This window comes from Pseudorca crassidens, chromosome 17 (assembly GCF_039906515.1).
Source record: "Pseudorca crassidens isolate mPseCra1 chromosome 17, mPseCra1.hap1, whole genome shotgun sequence".
NCBI classification, from domain to species: domain Eukaryota; kingdom Metazoa; phylum Chordata; class Mammalia; order Artiodactyla; family Delphinidae; genus Pseudorca; species Pseudorca crassidens.
The window spans coordinates 67,691,761-67,706,018 of NC_090312.1; the positions used below are offsets into that span (position 1 = coordinate 67,691,761).

General features: G+C 38.4%; 1 protein-coding gene and 1 long non-coding RNA gene across 5 annotated transcripts in view; one reads left to right on the forward strand and one right to left on the reverse strand.

Annotated features, from left to right (window-relative positions):
* Positions 1–279: 279 nt before the first annotated feature.
* Positions 280–4,388, reverse strand: LOC137210325 (uncharacterized). The gene is made up of 2 exons (XR_010936461.1): positions 3,951–4,388; positions 280–1,477 (listed from the first exon to the last, which is right to left on the reverse strand). It is a non-coding gene; the product is annotated as an uncharacterized lncRNA (long non-coding RNA).
* Positions 3,550–14,258, forward strand: part of UBE2W (ubiquitin conjugating enzyme E2 W) — a 76,147-nt gene continuing 65,438 nt past the window's right edge. For 3 of the 4 annotated variants that reach the window (XM_067712042.1, XM_067712044.1, XM_067712041.1), the window contains exon 1: positions 3,550–3,644. In XM_067712042.1, coding sequence (XP_067568143.1) covers positions 3,630–3,644 — 15 coding nt within the window. In that variant the 5' untranslated portion in view covers positions 3,550–3,629. Of the gene's footprint in view, positions 3,645–13,161; positions 13,262–14,258 lie in introns of those variants that run through there. The other variant, XM_067712043.1, reaches the window with a different exon arrangement.

Genomic DNA, 14,258 nt, shown 5'->3' on the forward strand with positions numbered 1-14,258 from the left:
TTTTTTTTTTTTTATTTTGCGGTCCACGGGCCTCTCACTGTTGTGGCCTCTCCGGACGCGCAGGCTCAGCGGCCATGGCTCATGGGCCCAGCTGCCCTGCGGCATGTGGGATCTTCCCGGACCGGGGCATGAACCCGTGTCCCCTGCATCGGCAGGCAGACTCTCAACCACTGCGCCACCAGGGAAGCCCTAAACATAGTATTTTAAACACATCATTTCAAATTTTGATTCCCTCTGATAGGTGCGTGGAATTTGACATCTGGAAAGAAAACTTGGAGATTTTACAGTCTGATTTACTCATTTTATTGATAAGGAAATAAACCCAGAGACATTAAGAGCCTTGACCAAGCTTGCTAATGACAGAGCTCGGATAAGAATACAAGCCTTGGATTCCTGGCCTGTTGCCTCTTCCAATCCAATAACCAAGCTGCTGGTTGCTAAACTGCCTCTGTTTCTCTGATGAGATCAGCCAGTGGGAGACTAAGAATAAACCACTCTGGGGAGACACAGACTCAAGTAAGGACTCGTCAGCTCTGCCTCTTCAGCCTCCAACAAGCATATTCTCATAGGACTGCTCCTAACTCACCGGTCTACTGAATCACTAGAACTCAAGCATTCATAAATCACATGACATTATCAATATTGCAGGATTTGCCCATTGATCCCTTTGTGGGTCCTTTAAGAAATTAGACTATTTGGTTTCCCATATTTCTTCTTTTCTGCCAGAAAGTCCAGCTGCTTTTAGTCCCCTGTGTCACAGGCTCTGCTTTTTCCTTGGCAGGGAAGACCTCAGGTACATACACAGCTTGGGTACGTCCTGGTTTTTCTCTTCCAGGGAGATGGAGGTGGGGGTAGTTTGTGAGGTGAAGGAGAATCACTTCCTTGAACCTGATGGTCATTTCTAATTGCTATGGAAATTAAAAAATGAACATCATTATCAAATCTAACAAAGACAGCTATTATTCCTTAATATTATCTGATACCTATTTTCTGCTTAAATTTCAACAGTTGTCTCCAAGATATCTTTATTTTTTAAGAGAGAACTTTTATTGTTTTTATTTTTTGGCTATGTTGGGTCTTTGTTGCTGCTCACGGGGCTTTCTCTAGTTGTGGCGAACGGGGGCTACTCTTCGTTGCGTTGCGTGGGGTTCTTATTGCGGTAGCTTCTCTTGTTGCAGAGCATAGGCTCTAGGCTTGGGGGCTACAGTAGTTGTGGCGTGCGGGCTCAGTAGTTGTGGCTCATGGGCTCTAGGGTGCAGGCTCCGTAGTTGTGGCGCACAGGCTTAGTTGCTCTACTGCATGTGGGATCTTCCTGGACCAGGGCTCGAACCTGTGTCCCCTGCACTGGCAGGCGGATTCTTAACCACTGCGCCACCAGGGAAGTCCTCGTATAGAGTTTATGAGAACTCCACTTCCTCTCCTACTTTTGGAATTGTCAGGCATTTTGTCTTTTGCCTATCTGATAGGAAGCTCCACTCTGTAAAGAAATGAGATGTGTAAAAAACAAACAAAACAAAACAAAAACTGAAGAAATGAGATGTGAGCCTAGTCCTCAAACACTGTATAATCAATTGTTTTAGATATAAACATTTCATGCTTCCTGGAGATAATTATATGCTCCCACCCCATCTGAAAGTGACTGTTTTAGCTCCTGAGTACATGAGGATCTTTTATATATCAATGAAAGAATGAAGAGGGTAGTGAGGTAATTATGTACTATTTACTATTTCCTGGAAAGATATGACTGGTACTGACTTTTCCCTCCTATGAAGATCCTCTTTAACACATATAAAATCCAAGGGACCAGATGTTGATTTTACTGTGAGGGGTATTAGGATTCCTGTAACCCTTTCTTCCTTATTAGTATTTGTCATGGCAGGTTGTTGATTCTGATGATGTCATAATGCTTTGTTTGTGGGGTCATCTAAAGACACATACCTTAGGAAGAATTGGCTTTTAAACAAAGTAAACCTTAGATGGTAAAACGATCAATTTTCTGAGATCATAGGGATAAAGATCTCCAGAAGAAAATATATCTGGAAAAGCTTTCCTCTTTCATGATATGAGTTTTACTCAGTTGAAATGTAGGCAACACAACTGGGCTGACACCTGATATGTTTCTGGATCATCCTTGGTTGCCGGAAGCCTGCAAACATTCCTCAAGGACACAGTCATTTTGCACAACAAAGGGAAAACCAGCCCATTTCTGGCAATCGGGTGGAAGTCTAAGAGGAAGAAAAGTATACCAATATAAATTCCTCTCTAGCGATGAAGAATAGGGTGTTTAGTATTATACCATAGAATAAGTAGGGTATTTTAAGGATCTTTTTTCCTTTTTTGAACACATTTTACCTTAGAGAATTTCACAGAGAACATAATGATCTAAAGAGTGGGAAGGATGATATCTTACATTGCTCTTATATTTAAATCTTACATAAATTTCTTAAAAGAACTCCAAGTTAATAAAATGACAGATTTTTAAGCTTTCATTCTGGTAAACTAAAAGCCTTCTACTCATGTATCAGCCACCTACATTTAAAAAAAAAAAACAAAAAAAAACAGAACAGGAAGTGCAAGCATTTGGCTTCCATTTTCCTTTTATAAACCAATAACATCTTCAGTTCTATGTGGCTTCTGATAAATGTTGGCAGAACTGGTGTACTCCCAGAATAAATTCTGTGTACTCAGCTCTCCCTACTCATATACATCCCTAGGTGAAACGACCACAAAACTGCCCACTACAAAACAGGCTGAAGAGAAATCTGGATGTGACAGAAGGTATGTGTATATTATAGCGTAACACTGATACATTAAAAACAATTTCATGTCTAGGGTCAAATCTCTAACCAAGTGTCAGTGCCGTAACACTATAACTATTATTGATACACGTGAAGTTTCAAACTGAGGGGCTAGGGTAACGGGGCAGAAATTGCACACAAACAAAAGAAAAACTTCCAAATGTTCTCTTCCCCTTCAGGCAAGTTTCAGTTCCACAAATCTACCCTTGCCTTTAAAATATCAAAGGGCTGTTCTGCCCTCAATTCTCATCCCGTTGTGCAAGGAAATCTGTGTCTCTCTTCCCCAAATTAGGAATATGAGAAGACTTCCAGGTCCGTAAAGACCAGAAAGCAGCCCTGTGGCAAGTTTTATCTTGCCCCAAAGCTGTGAAAGTGGGCATGGTAATGTGGAAAAAGCATCCGAATGGAAAAAATCTGTAAACCATACACCTGTGGTTGGAAAAACAAAACAAAACAGAAAAAAAACCCCAAAACCCACGGATCTGGACATCAGGATCTCGAGGTATAGACAGAAAAAAGAGAACAATCGTGGCTCGGGTCAAAACCCGAGTAGCGTTTCCTAAGCGATCGGGGTAGCGAGTGGGGATCTTAGTGGAGGCTGGGGAGCTGGACGTGACCGAACGTACCGACACCGCCATTCACCGCGGCCGGGTCCGCGCCTCCCCCTCCGGACGCCTACTGCGCCAGCCAATCCCGTCCCGCACTCCCCTTCGCATTGGAGGCCCCGCCCCCCGCGCCCGGGATGCTGGGCCCCCGCGGCGTGACGCAAGCACGGCAGCTCCGCCCCCTGCGTCTCTGGCCTCGCCGGTCTTGGGGGGGGATGGTTCTATCATGGCGTCAATGCAGGTAAGAGGAGTTTGCAGCATCTGGGCGGGCTCCGGAGCCACAGGGAGGATCCGAGCGTTTCGCCCGGGGGGGTGTCTGGGACTCTGGGCACCTGGGCCGGCTCCGGAGCGGCCCCGGTAGCCGGTCCTTCTCCAGCGTCCGGGCGTTGGGAGGGGTGAGAGGCGGCGAGAAGAAGGGGGTTTCTCGGTCGGTCGAAGCGGACACCAGCCGGCCGGGAAGTTGGGGGATAAAGAAGGCTAAGGGGAGGAAAGGGCGAAGTTTGATGTTCGCTCAGGGGCAGTGGTCTCGGAATCATCTCCAGCTCACCCGGACGGCTCCCGCTGGCCTGACCCCCGCCCCAGGGATGTCTTTTCCTCCGCGGTCCCCGGCTGGGCGGAAACAGCTGCTGTCGCCGTTGTCGCCGGGGCAGGGGCGGCCCTGAGAGGGGCTGAGTGTGGGGAGCTGAAAAGGCGTTCCCGGAGAAGGCGGCTGGCTGCAGAGGCGTTTCGCGGCCTCTGTTCAGGCCTCCCACGCCCGGCCTCCCTGGCCTGCTCGGCCCCTCGACTCCCCTTTTGACTCTTAGTCCTTTGCCCCAGGGGTACCTTACTCTTTCAGCCTCCGCACTCTCAACGAACATACGTCCAGCAGCCCATTTTCTCACTCTCCCCGAAGCTGCAGTTAGCCCATCAAAGTCATTTGCCGCCTAATATGCAGTCTCCCCGAGAGACAAGTCACCAGCTCCCCATAGCTCCCGGGATAGATAGCTCGCCCTCAAATCTTTTTATTTCCTACGGTGCCCCACCCTTGCGGTCGCGGTTAGGCTACAGCCTTTTACCCCTCTTCGCCAGATCTTTGGTGGAACCTTAGTTTGGTAGGAGGTGTTTTATTAACCCGTGTTGTATTTACCTGACTTGGCAATGCGTGGTTTTCTGGTTTTCCAACTTAATAGGCTCCTTTTTACCAAATCCAAGGAGTTTGATTTTTTTTCAGGCAAAGATGGCATCCACAGTTGCAGTTTTGTAGAGATTAACTCTGCATTATCTATAGCTTGCATTTAATTTACAGATGAAGACTAGCTCTGTCAAAACATAGGAAGAGAAGGCAGAACTCCCGTTTGGAGTGTCATCTGAGCGCTTTTTAGAGTTTTAACAACATCTTAAAGAGACCACGTTTTTCTTGGAAGGATTTTATGCTTTTGTTTCTAGAAGAATAAGCACGTTTCCCTGTCCCTTTTTTCCTCTTTTTAGGAGAGAAAAGTGCTTTTCTTTCATCTCTTCTCTTTTCTGAATCTTCTTCCTCTTCTGTGCACGTATTTGCTTCACATTTACTTCTGTGCTTTTGTGTTGTCTGTCCCCTTTCAGCCTCTCCATTCAAGACTCTTTTTACTTTTGCTTCTCCCTCTGGACTTCCCTGCAGAATAGAAAAAGAAAACTGTATATAACGTTCCTAGTTGAAGAGATGTCATGAAGTAATCCAGAGAAAAAACAAGAACAATTTCAGGAAACATTATACTTTACCCTAATCTCCCCAGAGACGTTAGAGAAGTTTCATCATTTGGGCCAAAAAAGGAACTGTAGAACACTAGTTGAACAGTAGATCGGCTATATGACCAATTTAAGATTATTTGTATTGAAAGATTAAAATCCACTATACTTGTGATTATATTTGGCAGGAGGATTATAGGGATAACTAATTTGCTGATTAGATTTAGACTTTTAGTGTCTGGAGAAGACAGATTTCAGTTTTTAAGAGAAAAAAACTTGAGTCGGTACAAAACAGTGTTGACAGTCTTGAATTTTACATGGCGACTTAAGCAATGGAAACAATACTAGGCAGTGCAATACTGCGTTTTTCTGCATCCCAAGTACTACCTCTGACTGTCTTTTCATCCTTTATTCCTTTATGTCTTCTGATTAGAGGAATGGAAAATGGATGTTTCCTATTTTAATTAAAACTAAATTCTTCCTTTTATTTGTATTTTAAAAATACCTGATACAGATTTTCTGGTAGTATCTTTTTTATTAAAAATTTTTTTAATCGAAGCATAGTTGATATACAATAGTTTATGTTTCAGACATACAATATAATGATTCACAATTTTTAAAGATTATACTCCATTTATAGTTATTAGGAAATATTGGCTATACTCCCTGTGCTGTACAATATATCCTTGTAGCTTATTTTATACATAGTAGTTTGTACGTGTTAACCCTGTCTCCCTATCTTGCTCCTCTCCCTTTCCCTCTCCAGTGTTAACCACTAGTTCTTTATATCTGTGAGTCTGTTTCTTTTTTGTTATATTCACTAGATTTACTTTTTAGATTCCACATGTAAGTGATACTGTACAGTATTTCTTTCTCTGACTGATTTTATTTCACTGAGCATAATACTCTCCAAGTCCATCTATGTTGTTGCAAATGGCAAAGTTTCATTCTTTTTTACAGCTGAGTAATATTTCATTGTTTGTGTGTGTGTGCATGTGTGCACGCCAACATCTTATTTATATGTTCATCTGTTGATGGATACTTAGATTGCTTTCATATCTTAACAATTGTAAATAGTGCTGCTTTGAACGTTGGAGTGCATGTATCTTTTACATTAGTGTTTTCATTTTCTTCTGATATATACCCAGGAGTGGAATTGCTGGATCAAATAGTAGTTCTAATTTCTGTTTTCTGAGGACCCTCAACGCTATTTTTCATAGTGGCTGCACCAGTGTACATTCCCACCAACATTGTACAAGGGTTCCCTTTTCTTCACATCCTTTTCTGGTAGTATCTTGAAAAATATTTTAATATAGATAAACTGAGCTTTTTGAAACACAACACTTTCTGTGTGGTTATTCTGTGTCTTAGAACAAAATTTTTTCCTGACCATCTTAATGGCAAAATTTAACTCCTCAAAACAAATAAATTATACATAAAACTACAGCTAAATTATGAAATTTGTTCATTCACTCATCAGTTAGTTTTTTGAGGGCCCACTATGTGTTTGGTATTCATCTAGGTGCTGGGGATACAGCAGTGAACAAAAGCAGGCAAGATTTCTGCCCTTGTGAATGTAATAGTCTGGTTAGGGGTAATGGATAAGAACAAAATATTTAAGTTAATCACTATTATATTAGAAGGTGATAGTGCTATGGAGAAAAATTGTGGAAGGAGGTTAGGAAATATTTTTTGGATTTTAGTTTGAGTGCTTAGGAAAAAATAAGCTATACATGAATGCTGCTCTAACCATGTCCTTACCTAAAAAAGTTTTCAGTAGATTTCTTTATCTTAACCCGCACCAGGATATTATTGCTGATGAGGAGGTTACTTAAGCTGTAAGAGGAACTGTATTTTAAAAACATGCATATTATACAAATGTAACATAAGACTTGATTACTTACATTGATAAAAATAAATAAATGAATAAAACAAATTAGCCTTTAGGATCATCAGGATATCAAGTAAAGGTAGACTTTGAATTTCTTCTTTGGAGAGTATGTTGTTGTTTTATCTTTTTTAAAAAAATTTTATTGAAGTATAGTTTATTTACAGTGTGTTAATTTCAGGTGTACAGCACAATGATTCAGTTATACATTTATATATATCCTTTTTTAGATTCTTTTCGGAGAGTATGTATTTTAAAGTTGATGTTGTAACTACTGCAGTATACTCTATCAGTGCCTCTCAGCCTTTTTTTAGGCTGTGGCACACACAGAAAATACGTTTTGAATTGCACACCAGGGTGGGTGAGATTTTTGGAGGCTAGAAGCACCTGGCCAAGCAGTTCAGAGTGAAACACTGGGGATGAGGATCAGTATTCTGGTACACCTGTAATGCTGGGGAAGCTCTGCTCTGTAGTTTTGCTAGAGTTGTTCTTCAATATATAGTTCAAGATTGTGGTTTTCAGATTTATATGAGCCCTTTGAGATGTTCTTTCCCATTTTTTTCTTTTTCTTTTTTCTTCCTAGAACAAAGTCACAAATCACCAAGTAAGATATGATTAGATTATGTTTTAAGAAACCATTCTTTGAGAATGGTGGGTTCATGGTGATACTTAAAATTGGCAGGAGTTAGAGTAAAGAAATAGATTTACATTTAATTTTGATGATTCTAGAATTCTTAAAATATTATGTGGAAAGTTGTCGATAACAAATTTTTAGATTTAGCATTTTCGGGACTTAGATAATTTGGTACAAACTTTCTATCCCCAAACTACAAAAGCATTATTAAAGTGAAGTTTTATGTGATTCAAAACATTTCTTAAAAGTGTAGCAATATTAGGGTATTCTGTTTTCAGCTAAACCATAAAACAGTATTTTTTGTGTTATGTTTCTTTTTTCATTTTGTACATAATCTTTTTTTTCCCTATTGGCTCATTTCATAAAATAATTAATATTGCCTCCTGGATATTTCTGATTTTAGAATTTAGCTGTTTGATTCAGCCTTTATGTTAGAAGTTTTTAAGTATACCTGGTATACTTTTCTAATTTAACCATCTAGATTTACTGATGTAATGAACTACTTTTACCTTATGCCTTAAGATCTTAGAAAGTCAGTGTATAGTAGTTGATATTTGTCAATTCCAGAAATAGTGATATAATTGAAAGAAATGGTCAGTTGAATTACTCTTGCAGATTTTCTGCGTTATCTTCCTCTCTCTCACTTAATTGGGTCTCAGACTATTGACTGTTGACTTGACTAGATGGAAGGAGATTGAGATTTAGTAACAGGAGATGGATTATGAATGTGTGTTTTTTCTTAGATGAGTTAGAAATAATAAATTATTTTGGATTATTCACAACTCTGCATTGCTGTTTACTCAAATAATTGGTGTAGTGATTGAGAGAGGTAGAGTGTGGCCTCTTGCTGACATTATTGTTGTCATGTTACCTTGACAATTAGATTTCATATGACTGTTGACATCATTAGGAAGGGTTACAGCATAATTAAAAGTTAGAAAACTGACTGTCATCATGAATCCTGAGGCTTACTGAGCACTGGAGACTTGGGGTGTATAGCTAGAATTACAGTATCTGAGAAGGTTGGCTAGGTACTCTGGCTAGGAATGGGGCTGACAGAGAGCTGTTGGAGCAAGTGCTGAAGGAAAAGGGGAACAGCATAGAGTAGAATTGACGGTGTTCTGTGTGAATGAGAAACATAAGTAGATAGTAGACTACATTGTGAACAAAAGCATAAAGTTGGGGTCATCATCTTAATTCTCAAAGCAGTCATTGTGGTATTTTTCTTTTTGCTATTAATCAATTACTACTTTACAAGATGCCTTCTATTTTTGTCCTAAAGTGTTGGTTTGGGTCTTTCATTTAACTTTTTAGGTCTCTTCCACTCCTCTGGGCCATAGATTCTATTAGAATAGGAAAAAAAAATCCTTTCTCACTGTTCCTTAAATGTGCACATAGTGACTACAGTAAATGCTTGTCAGTTACTTGACATAGCAAATTCTGCATTAATTTAGTTCTATTTTAGAGAAATCCAAAAAATTTCACAATTTGTTTGGAAACACAAACGATCCCGAATAGCCAAAGCAATCTTGAGAAAGAAAACGGAGCTGGAGGAATCAGGCTCCCTGACTTCAGACTATACTACAAAGCTACAGTAATCTAGACAGTATGGTACTGGCACAGAAATAGAAATATAGATCAGTGGAACAGGATAGAAAGCCCAGAGATAACCCATGCACATACGGTCACCTTATCTTTGATAAAGGAGGCAAGAATATACAATGGAGAAAAGACAGCCTCTTCAGTAAGTGGTGCTGGGAAAACTGGACAGCTACATGTAAAAGAATGAAATTAGAACACTCCCTAACACTGTATACAAAAATAAACTCAAAATGGATTAAAGACCTAAATGTAAGGCCAGACACTATAAAACTCTTAGAGGAAAACATAGGCAGAACACTCTAAGACATAAATCACAGCAGGATCCTTTCTGACCCACCTCTTAGAGAGATCTAGTAAGCAATTTTCTTATAGTAAGGTTGAATACCTATAAAGGAATAACAAAATTCATATTTATAATTACATGTGTATTCCCCCCAAAGTTTGATTATTTTCTTGATACATGTGTTTGCCATAACTTTGTTTTTGAAAGTATTTTCATTTTCTTCCTCTCTGGATTCTTATTCCAACCTTGTAAAATGGGAAGTCAGATAATCCCATTTCATTCTATTAGAGAGAAAGAGTGATTTTTGATAAGTAATCACTTACTTGGGAAGTGACTTACCCAAAATTTCATAGCAACTGAGTAGTGAAGCTGAATTGGAAACCAAGCTCTAAAATCTACTGATGCTGTTAAGTTGGAGGTAATGAACATTAACAAGTTTGGTATTGTTGAGAAATCATTTGGATAATTATTTAAATCTTCAGTCAAGAATTTAGCATTTACTAAAAAATATTTTATAGCTTCTATAGTTAAGAAAATGAGAGGAAAATATTCCTTATACTTTAAAATATAAAGTCACTTTATCAAAATTTTTACAAAGATTCTTTATGCATATACTTGTGCACTGAGTAAAATTATAATGGCAAATCTTTACTGTTCAAAGATAATCTTTATTAAGGAGAATTTTTAAAGGGGTGATCTGGCATTTTTCTGAAAATATACTTCTGCATAGTATTTATCTAAATTGAGCATTTGTTAGATGAATTTTATTGCATCTTTATATTATTGTCTGCTTCATTATTTTACCTACATAATACATTATCATGTTTGTCAGGTGTTTTAAGAATGTTTTTGTTTGATAGCCTTTATTTGGGAATGCAGTTTTTGGAGTACCAACAAATGGTGCATACCTTTGAGTTACTTTATTCTGAGAAAAACTGTAGTTTCATTCAGTTGCTTTTGTAAAACTTCATTAGAAAAACGTGCTCAGGATCTGGAATCAAAAGACCTGGATTCAGGTTCTGTTTCACTACATAACAGTTGTGTTACACAAAAATCAGTGTAGTGAAGTGGTTAAGACAAAAGTAAATTAACAGAGAGGTAAACATTTGTAAAACTCCTTTCTTGGTTTCCCTTCCCAAACTTGTTCTTTCTATAGTATTCCCCATGTGGTACATGGCAACTTCGTTCTTCCAGTTGTTCAGTCAGAAACCTTGGTTTCATCCCACTCCGTAGTCAAACCATCAGCAAATTCTATCCAGCTCTACCTTCAGAATAAATCCAGAATCCAACTCTCCGCTCTTCTGCATCATTACCTGATGTACATCATCATCATCATCTGTCATCTGTATTATATCAACAGCTTCCTAACTGGTTTCTCTGCTTCTGCCCTTGTTCCCTTACAGTCTTTTCTCAACTCATCAGATTCTTTCAAAACAAAAGTCAAATGTCACTTCACTCACATCCTTACTGTGGCTTCCCTATTGTACTCAAAATATAATCCAAAATCCCTGGTAATGACCATTGCCCCACCCTCCTCACTTCTCTACAGCCTTATGGGCCTCCTTGCTATCTTTGCCCCTGTTATTTCCTCTGCTTGGAGTGCTCTTCTCCACATATCTGATGGCTCACTTCCTTTTTTTTAATCTCAGATCTTTGTTCAAATGTAGTTTTCTCAGAGAAGCCTTCCTTGATCACCCAGTACAAAACAGTCCTTCCACTGTGGCACTTGCAGTGCCCCTTTCCCTGCTAAATTTCATCTTCATATCCCTAACATATTGTTAATTAATATACTATTTCTCCTGGACATACCCCAGTGCCTGGCATGTAGTAGGGCCTCAGTAAATGTCAATGGAATAGGCACAGCTTTTGGATTCAGATAAACTTGGTTTGAATTCTAGCTTTGCCGTTTAATATCTGTGTAACCTTTTTTTTAACCCATCCTATGGGGTAAAATTACAAATTACTTCATGTTATAGACCTTTGGAATTATTTGTGAGTTATATCTTGTAATTCTATAGGCCTCTTATTTTAAACTACCTCTATCAAGTACTCACTTTAAAAAAATTTTGATTCCTGGTCCTGTGTTGGCTACCAATGGAAAAAAACAAATTTCCTTTATATGAAGCCTCTCCTTGTATTTACACACCACAGGAAGGAGAGAGGAAGTATGATTTCTAATTAGCATGTATTCTTTGCCAATCTTCTTCAGAATTTGAGAGTTAGCCAAGTAAAATTTTGAGCCTCTTACATCAGTTTTACATGGCATGTTCAGTTTTTTTATTTTTTTTTGGCCGCGCCACATGGCATGCTGGATCTTAGTTCCCTGACCAGGGGTGGAACCCATGCCCCCTGCAGTGGAAGAGCAGAGTCCCAACCACTGGACCGCCAGGGAAGTCCCAATTTTTTTCTTTTTTTAATTGAAATATAACTCACATATCATAAAACAACCTTTTTTTAAAAGTATAAAATTCAGTGGTTTTCAAAATACATTCACAGCCATTGTCACTAAAAGAATATACTCACAAAGTCACCCCCAAAAGAAACCCCATACCCATTAGCAGTCAGTCTGTTCCCAGTGTATCATGTTATCCTGTCCCCCACGTCCCCACCTCCACCCTTGGAAATCCCTAATTTGTTTTCTATCTTTATAGATGTGTCTATTTGGGGCATTTCATATAAATGGAATCATACAATATGTGGTCTTTGGGACTGGCTTCTTTCACTCAGCATAATGTTTTTGAGGTTCGTCTATATTGTAGCTTGTATCAGTACTTCATTCATTTTTAGGCTGAGTAATAGTCCATTTTATGGTTATACATACCACAGTTTGTTTATCCGTCAGTTAATTGACATTTGGTTTGTTTCCTGTTCCCATCTGTTAATTGACTGTTTGTATTATTTCTGCTTTTCTTTTTTTTGAATAATGCTGCTATGGGTATTTATGAACATGTTTTTGTATGGACATGTTTTACTTGTCTTAGGTATATACCTAGGAGTGGAATTGCTGAGTCATTTGGTAACTCTTATGTTTAATTTTTTAAGAAACTGCCAGATGTTTCCGTGGCAGCTACACTATTTTACATTCCCACGAGCAGTATGCAGAGGTCCCAGTTTCTACATATTCTGGCTAATATTTGTTGTCCATTTTAAAAATTATAGCCATCTTAGTGGGCGTGAAGTGGTATCTCATTGTGGTTTTGATTTGCATTTCCCTAATGACTAATGTTGGACATCTTTTCTTGTGCTTATTGGTACATTTCTTGGAGAAATGTCTATTTAAATCCTTTGCCATTTAAAAAGATAAGTTATCCTTTTATTGTTGAGTTGTAACAGTTCTTTATATATTCTGAATTTATCAGATATGAGATTTGCAGATATTCTCCTATGTGAGCTGTGTTTGCACATTCTTCATGGTATCCTTTAAAGCACAAGTATTTTTAATTATGATGGAGTCCAGTTTATTCTTTGGTCATTTGTACTTTTGTTTTCATATCTAAGAAATCATTACTTAATTCAAAGTCATGAAGACATACTTTATTATACCTCTCTTCTTCTGAGAGTGTTATAGTTTTAGCTCTTACATTTATGTCTGATTCATTTTGAGTTAACTTTTGTATATGGTCTGAGGCATATTTAGCTTTTATAGCATTAATATGGCAGGTTGTTTTCTTTTTGAAGTTGTATAGGTCCAAGATGAGAGTCCATCAGGTTTGATAATATCCTGCTGGATTCAACTTATTTCTCTTGGTGAGTGGAGCTTTTAGCTCTTTTTCAGACAAGAATTTATATTGCAACCCTACTACTAAAAAATGTGATTATAATCCTGATAAACTATTAGTGAGAATATTTATGTATTCATATATTGGCTTTTATTATAATTGAAATAGACACACGAACTTTGGTTTATAGACTTGCAAAAAGCATTGAGCCATTGGGCATTTTAGAGGTCATCTAGTCCAACCATCGTACCTTTAAATCATTGCTGCGTTTTGTGATTAGAGCTAGTTGATAAAATGATTACTTTTGTACTGCATGAAAGGAAGCTATATTGAGCAAATTGATATATAGTTTTTTTAGTATATAGATTTGATATGAGAAAAATTGTTATATTTCCTTAAATAGGAAAACCAATTTAAGGATTTTAGTGGAGAAAATTATGTAGCTGGGTATATTGGTGCCATCTTTGCTCTTTATGTTGCTGGAAACCTCAAATTCCTATCTTTATAACAGTTAGTTTGAGCTACTTGATTTGATATTTCTACAGTCTGTCCACATTATTCATGAATTCTGTATTTGTGAATCCACCTACTTGTAAAATTTATTTGTAACCCTAAAATCGATTTCATGGTGGTTTTGTGGTGATTTGTACACATGTGCAGAGTGGGAAGATTTGAGTTGCTGACGTGCATGTTGCAGCTCAGGTAAAACAGGGCAACTTTGCAGCTGTCATACAATAAACAAGTGTCCTTTCTTGGATCTGTTTAGTGCCACTTCCTTTCACATGTTGCTTTTAGTGATTTCACTGTTTAAAGTGGCCCCCAAGCATAGTACTGGAGTACTATTCGGTGTTCCTAGTTGCAAGAAGACTGATGTGTCTTGTGTAGAAAATATGTGTGTTAGATAACCTTCATTCAGGCATGTACTGTTGCCCTTGGGTTCAGTGTTACTGAATAAACAATATATATTAAGAACTCCAAACAGGAACGCACACAAATTAAGGTTGAATGTATGAATGTGAGTGGAG